The following is a 13126-nucleotide window of genomic DNA, read 5'->3' as shown; positions in this document are numbered from 1 at the left end:
GCGCCCAAACTGCCGGCGGTCGTGGCGCCCAAACTGATGCCGCCATCGGCAACCAGGCTGCCGCTAGAACCCCTCTGGAAAACTTACGAGAAGGGACAGGTAAGTGGTTTTAAGAGTTTTCCCGTAAGTTAAGGATCTATGGGAGAAGCGAACTGCTAGAAGTTTATTTGAACCACAATGCCCATTTAAGAGAAATGAGGGGAGTACGCTGTATCTCTGTCCAAAAGATGTAAACTAGTGACTTTGTTTCGAAGGGATCAGCTAATTAGAGTAGTTTGGGCGCGGATTCTAGTTATTTAATGGGTTTGCGTGGGCGGTGTAGTTGTCACCAGGTGAGGTCTCGTCACCAAGGAACAAATCGGTCCAACCTAACGGATTTGCAGAGCAACCGATTCTGCCACCCCTTTGACAGTTATCACTGTGTGCTGGTAAAACTCCCGTGGCCGACCCAAGGGTCGTGCCTGTGTAAAGGGTATTTGTCCTGAAGCGTTGCTCCGCGAGGTACTTGAGCGGCCGCAATCAGCAGCCTTCGAGTCTACCGCCCGCACACGCGGCGAGCTGGCCGCCGCCTCGAGGCCATCCGCCTGTCCGCGGTGGCGGAAGTGTGGGGAGTGGTGGCGCGCAAGGCTCCTACCCGTCGCCACACAGTCCGCCGGCCGCCCGGAGCCCACTCGCTCCCTCTGGAACCACCCTGTGCAGAGAGGCCGTCCCGGCGCCAGTTGGCTGAGGAGCGTGTGAGTCCGGCGGTCGGAGGGCTCTTGGCGCCTCGTTGGCGCCGAGGGCTGCGCGCTGCTCTTCCCTTCCCAGCCCACCTGGGGTGGCGCGAAGGCTTTAGGGCCCCTCGGCCTGGTGGGAGGTTTTCTAGGGAAATGCAATCAAATCCTAGGGCTGCGGTCTTCCCTTGGGAGCTTAGTGCCCCTGGGATAAGGATGGAGTGGTCATTGCCTCCAAACTGCAGCTAGCGGCTATGAACTTGAGAAACTACCCATTTAGTTTTGTGGTGACTTCTGGTGCTGGGAGCTTGCGGTCAGGCGCCCTCCATTTAGTTATAATTCTGATTCCAATTCTAATTCTGATGAAGTGAGATGGAGCTGGCTGGGTGGGGGCGGTGAGTGGTGGAGAGCGGTCCTGTTAATTTAATTCGGTATCAAAGAGTGCTTGCTGGAAAAATGTGGATGGCTTTTCTTAAAAGAAATATGATGCAACCAGTTTATTGTATAAATGCAGATAGCAAATCTAAAAAATCATTAAAACTCATTTCTACCAGGGGTGTCTACCTTCTCTGAAATGGTTCCAGTTCTTACATTCTTTCCTTCATAAGAGAGGAGTTGCCAGAAAGGCACTGAAATGAACAAAATGCCTTAGTCTTAATTCTGCTGAGGAATCTAAAAGTTACTACTGATCTGATAAAATTTTGCTTAGCAGCTAGTTCTTCAAATCTGTATTTCTGCTCCCAAACTTAAATGTTTGTTACTCTTATGTTAGGCAGTGTACCCAGTCCCAAGATTTTTTATTCAATTTATTTTATTTTAATTAACTTTACCCCTTACCTTTACATTTAGTTTTTGTATTTGTGTGTGTGTGTGTGTGTGTGTATGTGTGTATAACTGTATGAAGCAGGAAAAGGAGAGATGGCTATCACAAATAATCAATCTCTTTTTCTCTTTTTCTCTCTCTCTCTCCTCCCCCACCCTCGCCCCACCCTCCCATCCTGGGTGTCTGATTTTTCACTCCTGATCTCTCTTGTGCTTTCTATGCCTTTCTGGTAGTTTCTGAAGTCAGCCTAAAGGACTGAAATCATAACTGGTGAATGATTTACCTGTAAAGGGGTCTCAGACTCACTTGTATGAGGTTTTGTTTGTTTGTTTTCCCTTTTCTCTATTTTAACTGGTAGTGCTAAATATTCTTTGTCCTCCCCCCACTTTTTACGGTTTTTTATATTGAAGTATAGTTGAGGTACAATGTTATATAAGTTACAGGTGTACAATATAGTGATTCACAATTTTAAAGGTTATGCTCTGTTTATTGTTAATATAAAATATTGGCTATATTCCTCGTGTTGTACAATATATCCTTGTAGCTTATTTTATACCTAATGGTTTGTACCTCTTAATCCTCTACCCCTACACTTCCGCTCCCCCTTCCCTCTCTCCACTGGTAACCACTAGTTTGTTCTGTGTATCTGTGAGTCTGCTTCTTTTTTGTTATATTCACTTGTATGTGTTTTTAAAAAAAGGTTCCAGTGCTTTTAAGTGAGATTCGAATTCAAAACTCAGAACTCAATGAATGGTTTACAGAGTATTAGGAGCTATACATTATCTGGAGCTTTTCATCTAACTTAAATTATAAGATTTTATAACTTGGTGTATAACATAGTGTCCTTAGAACGTAAGAAAACTTTGTCAGTTTTTCATATATGTACACTGCTTTTTTCCATTTATTTATTTATTTATGTATGGCTGCGCTGGGTCTTTGCTGCTGCGCAAGGACCTTCATTTTAGTTACGGCGAGCGGGGACCACTCCTCGCTGTGGCACAAAGTCCTCTCATTACGGTGGCCTCTCCTGTTGAGGAGCACAGGTTCCAGGTGTGCGGGCCTCAGTAGTTGTGGCTCACGGGCTCTAGAGCGCAGGCTCACTTGTTGTGGCACATGGGCCTAGTTGCTCCACGGCATGTGGGATCTTCCTGGACCAGGGCTCGAACCCGCATCCTCTGCATTGGCAGGCGGATTCTTAACCACTGCACCACCAGGGAAGCCCGCTTTTTTCCATTTTTGAGAAAAAATTTGCTCAGAAGTAGTGTGGGCCCTAAAACTCAAAATGCAAGCCACTACAGATATATCCCTAATAGATGGAAAATAAGGTGAAAAAATGAAGATCAACTTGGAGATTATTCACTTTACAGAATGTGCATTATATATATGTGTGTGTGTATATGTATGTGTGTGTGTGTGTATATATATATATATATAAATATATATATATGTATATATATGGATTCATCTTAGGATTCCTTCAAATGGCTTTTAGGGGTATTTCAAATAAGTGGTGGTTGTGAGGATTAAATGAAATAATAGACCTTATGCACTCAATGTAGAGCCTGGCACATGGAGTAAATGTTAGTGATGAATAAATCAAATTAGATTTTACATTTTTCCATTATCATCCCTTCAGAAATGAGTCTATTCCATGAAGTTAGATGTACTTATATAGATAGCCCAGCCGTAAGACTGGGACTCCTAACTTTTCCCCGAGGTAGCTCGGAGCTGTTGATGTTGGCTTTAGAGTCATAAAAAGCTGCCTGCTCTCACACGGACTGTTTAATTCCTACCATTTTATTGATCATTAAGGTGAAATACTGAAAATTAAGCTGTGTTTCATTCAAATCATCATAGAGCATTTCTGCCAGTGGTTTTTTGGGTTGATTTTGGCCTTTGGTTGGCAGTCTTCTCTGCAGAGGTATGTAGCTTACTTGCTTTGGTAGTCACCACTGTATTGATGAGTTAATCCTTTACCGGAGAGTCTAAGAATATCAAGAAGACTAAATCATGTGTAACAGCTCTTACTTCATTTGTTATCATGTAATTAGTATTAACGTTGGAAAATCTGCACATATGGGAGGGGACATAAGGTGACTTTATAAATAATCAAGTTATGTCAAATAAAGTGTTTTGAAGCTGTACACACATCATTGCAGTGAGGGTTATCAGCAAGATATTGTATAATGTAACCAGTACTACCAGAAGTGGTCACTAGAGGGGGCAAGAGGAGTTTTTGGTAACTTTCTGTTGGTTTTGTTTTTGTTTTCATGCACTCAAAACAAGAGATGAGTAGAAGCCAGGATGAACCTCCTTACGAACTTGAGGACCAGTTTATATTGCGTCTGCCTCCGGTAAGAAACCCTTGTATCTCAGGCCAAATATCTTCAGTGCATAAGTATCAGCCCTGCTTGGATTCTGTAGCATTTCTGTTTATTTAAGGTAGGCTATAAAAACCAAGAACATTTGTTTCCCAGGAGTTGTGTTCTATTTAGCAGTCCTATCCTAGTGTGTACTCTTTTAAGCAGCATTTCTTTTGTCCTGCACATGCCACCTACTGTGTGGGTTGATTTCCTGGCAAACAGGTGGGACAATGATGGATTCAGTCACTTATCACAGATGCCAACAGCCTTGCTCACTGGACAGCCAAGATAAGACTCTTCTAAAAGTTCCTTTCTGTCACCTCAAAAGGGGCAATGGAGGGGTTAGCACTGTCTCCTCAAATTCATCATCATGCAAGGCTGTTGAAGCTCATTTCAGCATTGTGTTAGGGACTCTTCCCCTATTGATACCTGTATTTAAGTATTATTTAGTCTAAGAAAGGTATATTAAGGATGGGCTTCAGAAAGGTATTTCCCCAATTAGGGTTAATTAATATAGCCAGTAAACTGCAGCTAAGCCTTCCCTTAGCAACTACAACTTGAAGGGTAACAGTGAGAAACAGGAATGTACAGTTAGGAGAAGGCATTATCTGTAGCTACTAAAAGACAACAATGAGATTAGAGTCAACCTCATCCTAACTTGACTTACCCAGTGCACAGTATCTCATGGTACATGGCATTGTTTCTAACGTTTGGGAAGTTTAAGGTTCTATTTAAGGGAGGACTGTCTCTGACATATCTGTTCTATTACCTGCTAAGTAGACAATTCATCCTTCTGATATTTCAGTCTACCTCCTTTTTAGGAACATGCTTCTACTGTCAGGAAGATAATACGTTCTGGAAGTGCTGCCATGATGGATAAACTGAAAATTGACTTTTCGTGTAAGTAGTTAATATCCATTCACCGTACATTGAACAGTAATTTATTAAGGCATTGCTGTGTGTCAGGCACAATACTAGATACCAAGGATGTGACAAAGAATAGAATGTGGTCTCTGTCTTGATGGACTCAAAGAGAGGCTTCAGTCACTTCCATCTCTTCCTTTTAAGAGGAAAGGAAGTAGAACTTATACAACTTGAGGTAATTATCATGGTGTGTATAAGGAAGAACTTGGAGGTCAACTGTGGGATTTGCATACTGCTGATTGTCTCCTATATGAAACTTTTGTGATTTCTGACTGTCCGGGGAAATGACAGGTGGATGTACTATTCTTCATTTACAAAAGTGACATATCTTTATCTCTTTTAAATAATATTTATTAGATTTTTAAATACAGAGAAGTACATGAAGAATAGAATTTTAAATGGCCCATAATCCCAGCACTCTGGTAGCCCTTATTGACACTTTAAAAAAAAGGAATACAAATGCATGGCTAGAAAATTCAAATAAAACAGAAAGGTTCAAAAGGAGAAGTGAAACTCTCCTTCACAGTGCCTCAACCTCAATGCCAAGGATAACTAATATTGGCCTTTTCTCCTTGTGTTTCCTTATAGACAAAACTTTTATGCATAATACCAACATATAAATAATCTCTCTATATTTTTAAAGATAATTTACACAAAAAGGATCATGTCAAACATAGTTCTGCATCTTTCTTTTTTCACTTAATATTAGAAGATTACACTTGAATCCTTTCGAATCAAGAGACATTCATGTTTGAGACATCTGGGCAGGATTCAGAGTTGTCAGTATATGGCTGACTCTCTCTTTCTCTCTCTCTCTCTCTCTCTCTCTGGCTATTGTGTAGAATTTTATCTTTGTGAAACTAACTAGAGATTATAACTTGAGACTTATTAGTACTATTCTAGAATCAACCCTCCCCTTACCCAACCCTTTGAAAACACCCATGTACAATGACATGATCGAATGCTCCTAATGGTGTCCAAACGAATGGGTTTAAATGAATGGAGTTGGCCTTTCAAGATGAGAATGAAACAGTTACCACTTCATTCACTTTAGTTCACAACCATGACCAAGAAACTTAGCTACTTTTGATGGAATGACATAAACTAGAAAAAAAGAGCTCCATATACCCTGCCTTCTTTGCTGTGGGAAGTTACTAATTGCGTACACAATTCTGGCATTGTGAGAAATAGTAAGTTTCAATGAAAGACTCGTCTGTCCCCCATAAGTCTTCATTATTCAAACCCCAGGAGTCTTGAGAGTACATTGGGAAGATGTCAGATTTAATCTTTTCTACTTCTGTTCAGCTGATGGATGTCATGCAGTTGTTGGGATTGAAGATGTCTCACTATCTGCTAAGCTGGTTGATTTGCCTTGTGTTACTGAAAGCCTGAAAACTCTGGATAAAAGAACTTTTTATAAAATGGCAGATGTTTCCCAGGTATGGACAAGTTTTCTTAATCTACTCGCCCACACATCCTTCAAGGATTTCCTTTCTCCCTCCTTTTCTTTCTTTCAATTCTCTTTTCACCTGCTTGTCATTTCTAATTTCCAGCTCAATTGCACAGGGAATACAATGTCATGTTCTGGTTTGGTGTTTGATCCATCACTTTTCACTACTATATTTTATCCAAATAGCTTTTAGAGCCTCCTGTTTGCCATTTATAGTGCCTTTCATTCTTTGAAAAATATGAGCATCTGGGATCTTCGTCTGAAATTCCTGTTAAAGCAGTGTGCTGTTAACTCTGGAGGTTTACATTGGTTCTTATTCATCATCTCTACTGTTGATATTTTGTTTCCTTTATAAATCAAAATGCTAAGATATATCTTGTTTTCAACACATTCCTTCCGCAGTGGTAAGCACTGGAGCTAAAAACAACAACAACAACCTCAGAGTCCATATGCTGTGCTGCCGAGATAGAGAATGCATATGAGTGTATGTAATACTTGGTTTTCTGGAAATGCCAGGTAGCATTCTCCTTACTTTTGTGCTCCAGGATTTCTGGTGGTAAGAATGATCATCATCCATTACTAACCCAAGATTTGTGGCCACAGTCAACTTCTTTGTCTTTGTTAAATGCAGATGCTTGTGTGCACTGCTGATGGTGGTGTCCACTCTGATCCTGAAGAACCGGTTACCTCTACTGATCTTAAAGCAAGCAGGAAAAGTGAAAAGGAGGGACAGAAAAAATATATCTGGAAGCATGGCAGTAAGTCATCAGTCCCTTGCTCATTCTGGCTAACTACATTTATCTGCTGGATCCTAATTACTTGTGAGCCAGGGATCTGTTACCACACTTAGGTGTTTGGTTCAGTAGGCATCCACATGCTCTTAAAGGAACGAGTCGTGTCATAAGCCAGTGGCTTAGAGCATGACCTTATCAAATTCAGATAGATATGTGACTACCATCAGTCATATATACATTTCACCATGTTGAATTTATTTTAGTGACTCCACCACTTAGGAATGTCAGAAAGAGAAGAGTCTGCAAAAAAAAAAAAAAGGTTAGTGGCATGCTATTTCTGTGTCTACTGGTTGGATTGGAAGAGGATTATGAATGGAGGGGAAGGGAGACAGTCAGTTGGGTATTCATTTGTTCAGTCATTTATATGTCCAATAAACATTTTCTGAGTATGAGCAACATGCCAGGGACTGTGTGCTAACAATTGGAAATATGTAACGAACAAAAACAGACTTGACCCTTGAAGTTATAGGGTAGTCACTTAGGGATCTAGATGTGTCATGAACTTGAAACTTCTGCTAATGCTTTTAAAAGTTTCCAACTGCAAAATCTTGTTTTAAAGTGAACCCATCCAGAACCTGAGAATTGGGAATTGTGGTTGTATTTCTAACCTTACCTCAGACTTGTAGAACCCTGGGCAAACTACAGGAGTACTATGCCTTGGCTTCTTTTTTAATTAAATTTTTTATTTTGAAATAATTGTAGATTCACATGCAGCTATAAGCAATAGGAAAGAGATACTGTGTACCCTTTACCCAGTTCTTCCCATGGTAACATTTGCAAAACTATAGTACAATATCACAAATAGGAAATTGACATTATTACTATTCACTAATCTTATTCAAATTGTTCCAGTTTTACTTTCTCCTGTGTATGTGTGTGCATGTGTTTAGTTCTATGCAATTTTATCCCATGTGTATGTTGGTGTATCCACCCACGCAGTCAAGATACTGAACAGTATTGTCACCACCAGGATCCCTCATCTTGCCCTTTTAAAGCCACACCCATCTCCTCCTCACCCCAAATCAGCAGGCTCTAACCCCTGCTAGTCACTAATATGTTCTCCATCTCTATAATTTTGTCATTTCGAGAATGTCGTATAAATGGAATCATACAAAGTATAACAGTTGAGACTGGCTTTGTTTTTTTCACTCAGATTAATTCCCTTAAGGTCCATGTGGATTGTTGCATGTATCAATAGTTCCTTCCTTTTTATTGCTGAGTGGTATGCCGTGTTATGAATGTACCACAGTTTGCTTAATTGTTCACTCATAGAAGGACATCCTGTCTGTTTCCATTTTTTGACTATTACAAATAAAGCTGCCAGCAGGTTTTTGTGTGAACATAAGTATTCATCTATTTGGCATAAATGCCCAGGAGTGCAATTACTGGGTATGTTGCATGTTTAGTTTTATAAGAAACTACCCATAGTGTTTTCCAGGTGGCTGCACCATTTTACATTTGCCCCAGAAATGTACGTGTGATCCAATTTCTGTACCTTTTCACCAGCATTAGGTGTTGTCACTATTTTTTATTTTAGCCATTCTGATAGATGTGTAGTGATCTCATTGTGGTATTAATTTGCATTTCCCTGATGGCTAAAGATGTTGAGCATCTTCTCATGTGCTTGTTTGCCCTCTATATGTCCAGTTCAGTGAAGTGTCTGTTCATGCCTTTTGCCCATTTTCTAAATGGATTGCTTTTATTGTTGAGTTTTGAGAGTTCTTTTTTATATTCCAAATACTAGTTTTCAGATATGTGGTTTGCAAATATTTTCTCCCAGTCTGTAACTTGTCTTTTTATGTTCTTCACGGGGTCTTTCAAAGAGCAAAAGTTTTTTTGTTTGATGAAGTCCGATTTATTGATTTCTCCTTTTAAGGATCTTGTTTTTCATGTCAAGTATAAGAACTGTTTGCCTAGCCCAGATTCTGAAGATTTCTCCTAACTATCTTTTTAAAGTTTTACATTTAATTTAAGTCTGCAATCCATTTTTGAGTTAATTTTTGTAAAAGGTTTGAGAGTTAGTTCAAGGTTGTTCTTTTTTTTCCCCTTTGCATGTCCAATTGTTCCAGCACCATTTGTTAAAAAGGCTGCCCTTTGTCCATTATATTGCTTCTGCACCTTTGTAAAAAATAAGTTGGGCATATTTGTGTGAGGTTTTTTTTTCTGGGTTCCATTAATCAGTGTTGATCACCGATTCCACAGTGTAGCTTTGTAATAAGCCTTGAAATCAGGAAGACTGATCTCACTTTATTTTTTATTCAAGATTGTTGTAGCCATTCTAGAGTCTGTAGCTTTCCATATACATTTTAGAGTAAGTTTGTCTATGTCTATAGAAAACCTTGTTGGAATTTTGATAGGAATTGCATTAAACCTATAGATCAGTAGCTTTACTATGTTTAATCTATGAGCATGGTTGCTTTGGCTTTATACTGTCAGTCAACAGCATTCATTGAGTGCCTACTAAATATAAAACTACATTAAGAATGGTTCTAGAACTTTTAAGCTTTAGTAAAGTAGAAAAATTATAACTTCATTGTTCATTGTGTTTTATTTCATAGTTCACTGGTATCAAACAAATGGAAGAAGTCCGCTCTCCTGAGGTAGACAAATCGTAATATAACTTTATTGTTAACCTATGCTGTATTTTATTTCACAGCTCTTTAATTTCAAACAAATCAAAAAAATCATAAAGATTACTTTCAAGCCTTCCTTCTCACCTGTAACCCCCACTCCCATACACATACACTGAATTTGATTCACTGAAAAATGAATTCATTGTTTAATGTCTGACAACTCCGAGAGCAAAAGATACAATTTGATCAGTGACCCTGTGTATTTTAATCTGCTTCTTTTCTGTGATATTTATTTTTAAAAACCATTTCTTGGAAGCCAGGGTTCACTCTTACCAGCAGTTGTTTGCAATTACTTATTCCTCCTCAAATTCTAATCTCTATTTGTGGCACGATGAATTGGTTGCTGTGGAGATTATTGTCTAAAACTGGATTTAAGGGAGAATATGTGGCTAAGACCCAGTTTTTATAGGAAACTCTCTAATAATAAAGATGTGTAGAAGTGGAATCTGGGATTTTGGATCTTTAAACCAAATTACTTCCAAGTAACAAAAAAATTATAGTTCTTTGCCAGTGTGGGTCAGTGCAAATAATTAACAACTGAGGCTTAAGGGTCATGCCTCTGAGGAGGTCTTTAATATAGAGTTGCAGATTGAAAAGATTAAATGTCTCAAGTAATTCGACTGGGAAAAAAAATAAGCTTACTGTACAAAAATATAGACCCCGATCAAAGTTTCCTTCATAAATGGCATTGTTTAAAGTAGAAATTTGATTGGATGTATCTTAAAGAGGCCTAATTATTTGAATTCATTTGTATGTAGGAAGAGGACATTTCTGCAAGACTCAGGGGGTTAAGTGAGGCTACTGGTATTCCTTCTTCTCCAACTTTGGTTCAGCACGTTGAACCTCCTGATGTGGAAGAGGAAGTGAAAAGACTGCTGCGCTCAGATGCTGAAGCTATCAGTGTCCGTATCCTTTTACACTAAATATTTTCTGTGTAGTCTGTTCCACCCCAAATGCACTTGGTGACAAGCTCTCATTTCTGATATTGTGTGCTGATGTTAATGTACAGAACTTATGATTTTTGGAAATGTTACTTTCTAGCTAGGAACAGTACATTCATGTAGTAGAAATTATTTACTTGTGTAATTCAGTATAAGGCACTTTTCTATACTAGGAATCCAGATACAAATGGCCTGAAGTTGGACTAAATTAAATAGCACTTTCAGCCAGAGAGCCTCTTCCCTTTCAAGTTTGCCTTCTGCTTTCTTTCTGCTTTTTCCTTGACTGCCTCTCCTTTCAGGATATGAGGTCATTGCCGAAGGTGAAACCGAGGAAATGGAAAGTCAAGGCTTCATTCCAGGCTTTGAGATGGTCTCAGAAATGAGTAGCTGTAAACAGCGTCATACCTCACCAGGTGCATTAATAAAGGCAAAGCAGGAGCTTCAGAGAGGGCAGGTGTTGACTGTGTGTAGGACCATTCTCCGTAAACTCACAGGCCAATCACAGAAAAGGGGTGCCTTTGCCCTTCTCTCCTCGTATTGGTCCCACAAGTTTAGGGGTTTTAGATTGGGGTTCTAATATCCCATCCATCCCTGCTATTCTAAATTCCTGTGGGCCCTTGGATTCTCTGAATATTTTGATCATTGAATACATGAATGAATGTTACAGTGTTTTGCCTTTCCTGTCCTTGTTTTATAAAGGGAATAATCTTCCTGTGAGAAAAATTATTATTATTATTATTTTTTGTATATATGTCCATGCCGCTCTTTCACTTTGTCACAGCTTACCCTTCCCCCTCCCCATATCCTCAAGTCCATTTTCTAGTAGGTCTGTGTCTTTATTCCTGTCTTACCCCTATGTTCTTCATGACATTTTTTTTTCTTAAATTCCATATATATGTGTTAGCATACAGTATTTGTCTTTCTCTTTCTGACTTACTTCACTCTGTATGACAGACTCTAGGTCTATCCACCTCATTACAAATAGCTCAATTTCATTTCTTTTTATGGCTGAGTAATATTCCATTGTATATATGTGCCACATCTTCTTTATCCATTCATCCGATGATGGACACTTGGGTTGTTTCCATCTCCGGGCTATTGTAAATAGGGCTGCTATGAACATTTTGGTACATGTCTCTTTTTGAATTATGGTTTTCTCAGGGTATATGCCTAGTAGTGGGATTGCTGGGTCATATGGTAGTTCTATTTGTAGTTTTTTAAGGAACCTCCATACCGTTCTCCATAGCGGCTGTACCAATTCACATTCCCACCAGCAGTGCAAGAGTGTTCCCTTTTCTCCACACCCTCTCCAGCATTTATTGTTTCTAGATTTCTTGATGATGGCCATTCTGACTGGTGTGAGATGATATCTCATTGTAGTTTAAAATTCATTGGTTGCCCAGTAAACTTGAGGGGGAGTATAATTGCAGCTGGAGTGGGAGTCATTTGAAAAGCTTCAGATGGTTTCACCTTCCTTTTGCTTAAAACCCATAGAATATGGTGTGTTTCGGGAGGTGGTCAATGACTCTAGCAGTAGCAGTGATGAAGTTGAGCATGATAAGGAGGAAGATGAAGAGGGAGAGGATGACTATGATGATGTGGATAAAGACAAGGAAGATTATTATGATGTGCATGTGGAAACGGAGCTACAGGACAAGTTCATTGAATCTGGCCAGTATGAGGCAAAGGAGGCAACCAGCTCAACAGGTAAGTTAGGGAAAAACAAAGGGGTGGGACAGAGTGGGTGGCAGTACTAAAGACTGACTCTAAACACGTGTTAGTTGCAAAGTTACGTTTGAGAAATTATTGCTCAGATGTGTAGTGGAGCTTTAGTTGATTTGGATCTTGGTCCACTAGTTTAGGCCATGTTTAGATACATGAAGTTTTTGTCTATCTCTATTAGTCATGGAAATTCAGAAGCAGACTCATTACATGGAGAAAAATCTCCGAAAGATTCGGTGCAAAGCACAAGACAGCAGAAGTGAATTATGAAAGTGGAAAACCTAATGCTCAAGGTAAATTCTTGTTGGCTGGTATAAATATATCCTGATATCTTACTTTCAAAATCCCATCTTTGTGTTTCCACTCATGTCATCTCTTTGCAGCATTCTGGTTCATTCATGAACCTGAACAACCTCTTAGATACCCCTAATAAAAGATAGCCCTATTTCCTTTTACCTGAGTAATTTTGATCATCTTATATAAGCATTTTGGGGAGGGGACCAGGAGACTTGAGATAATAATTGCCAATATTGAACATTTAACTATGTGAAAGGCATGTACAGAGCTAAGCATTTTACGTGTATTATCTCATTTCATCCTGACATCCCTGAAATATAGGTGCTGTCACTATTGACGTTTTATAGATAAGAAATTGAAATTCAAAGAGATTAAGTAACTTGCCAAAGACCACAGTAAGTGGTAGGGCATAGATTGAACCCTGTTGCTCTGTACCAAAATGTATTCATTACAATAAAAGAAAAAC

General features: G+C 39.3%; 1 protein-coding gene across 1 annotated transcript; it reads left to right on the top strand.

Annotated features, from left to right (window-relative positions):
* Positions 1 to 3824: 3824 nt before the first annotated feature.
* Positions 3825 to 12633, top strand: LOC308609312 (transcription initiation factor TFIID subunit 7-like; the record flags this gene model as incomplete). Its single annotated transcript, XM_081223002.1, has 9 exons — positions 3825 to 3890; positions 4721 to 4799; positions 6129 to 6262; positions 6905 to 7031; positions 7770 to 7834; positions 10459 to 10606; positions 10941 to 11123; positions 12136 to 12348; positions 12545 to 12633. The coding sequence occupies 9 exons, from the start codon at positions 3825 to 3827 to the stop codon at positions 12631 to 12633; spliced, it is 1104 nt and encodes a 367-aa protein (XP_081079128.1).
* Positions 12634 to 13126: the final 493 nt, after the last annotated feature.

Source organism: Mesoplodon bidens (assembly GCF_964165515.1).
Source record: "Mesoplodon bidens genome assembly, chromosome: X".
Classification (NCBI taxonomy): domain Eukaryota; kingdom Metazoa; phylum Chordata; class Mammalia; order Artiodactyla; family Ziphiidae; genus Mesoplodon; species Mesoplodon bidens.
The sequence above is the reverse complement of the archived record's forward strand: the minus strand, read 5'-3'. Positions and strand labels throughout refer to the sequence as shown.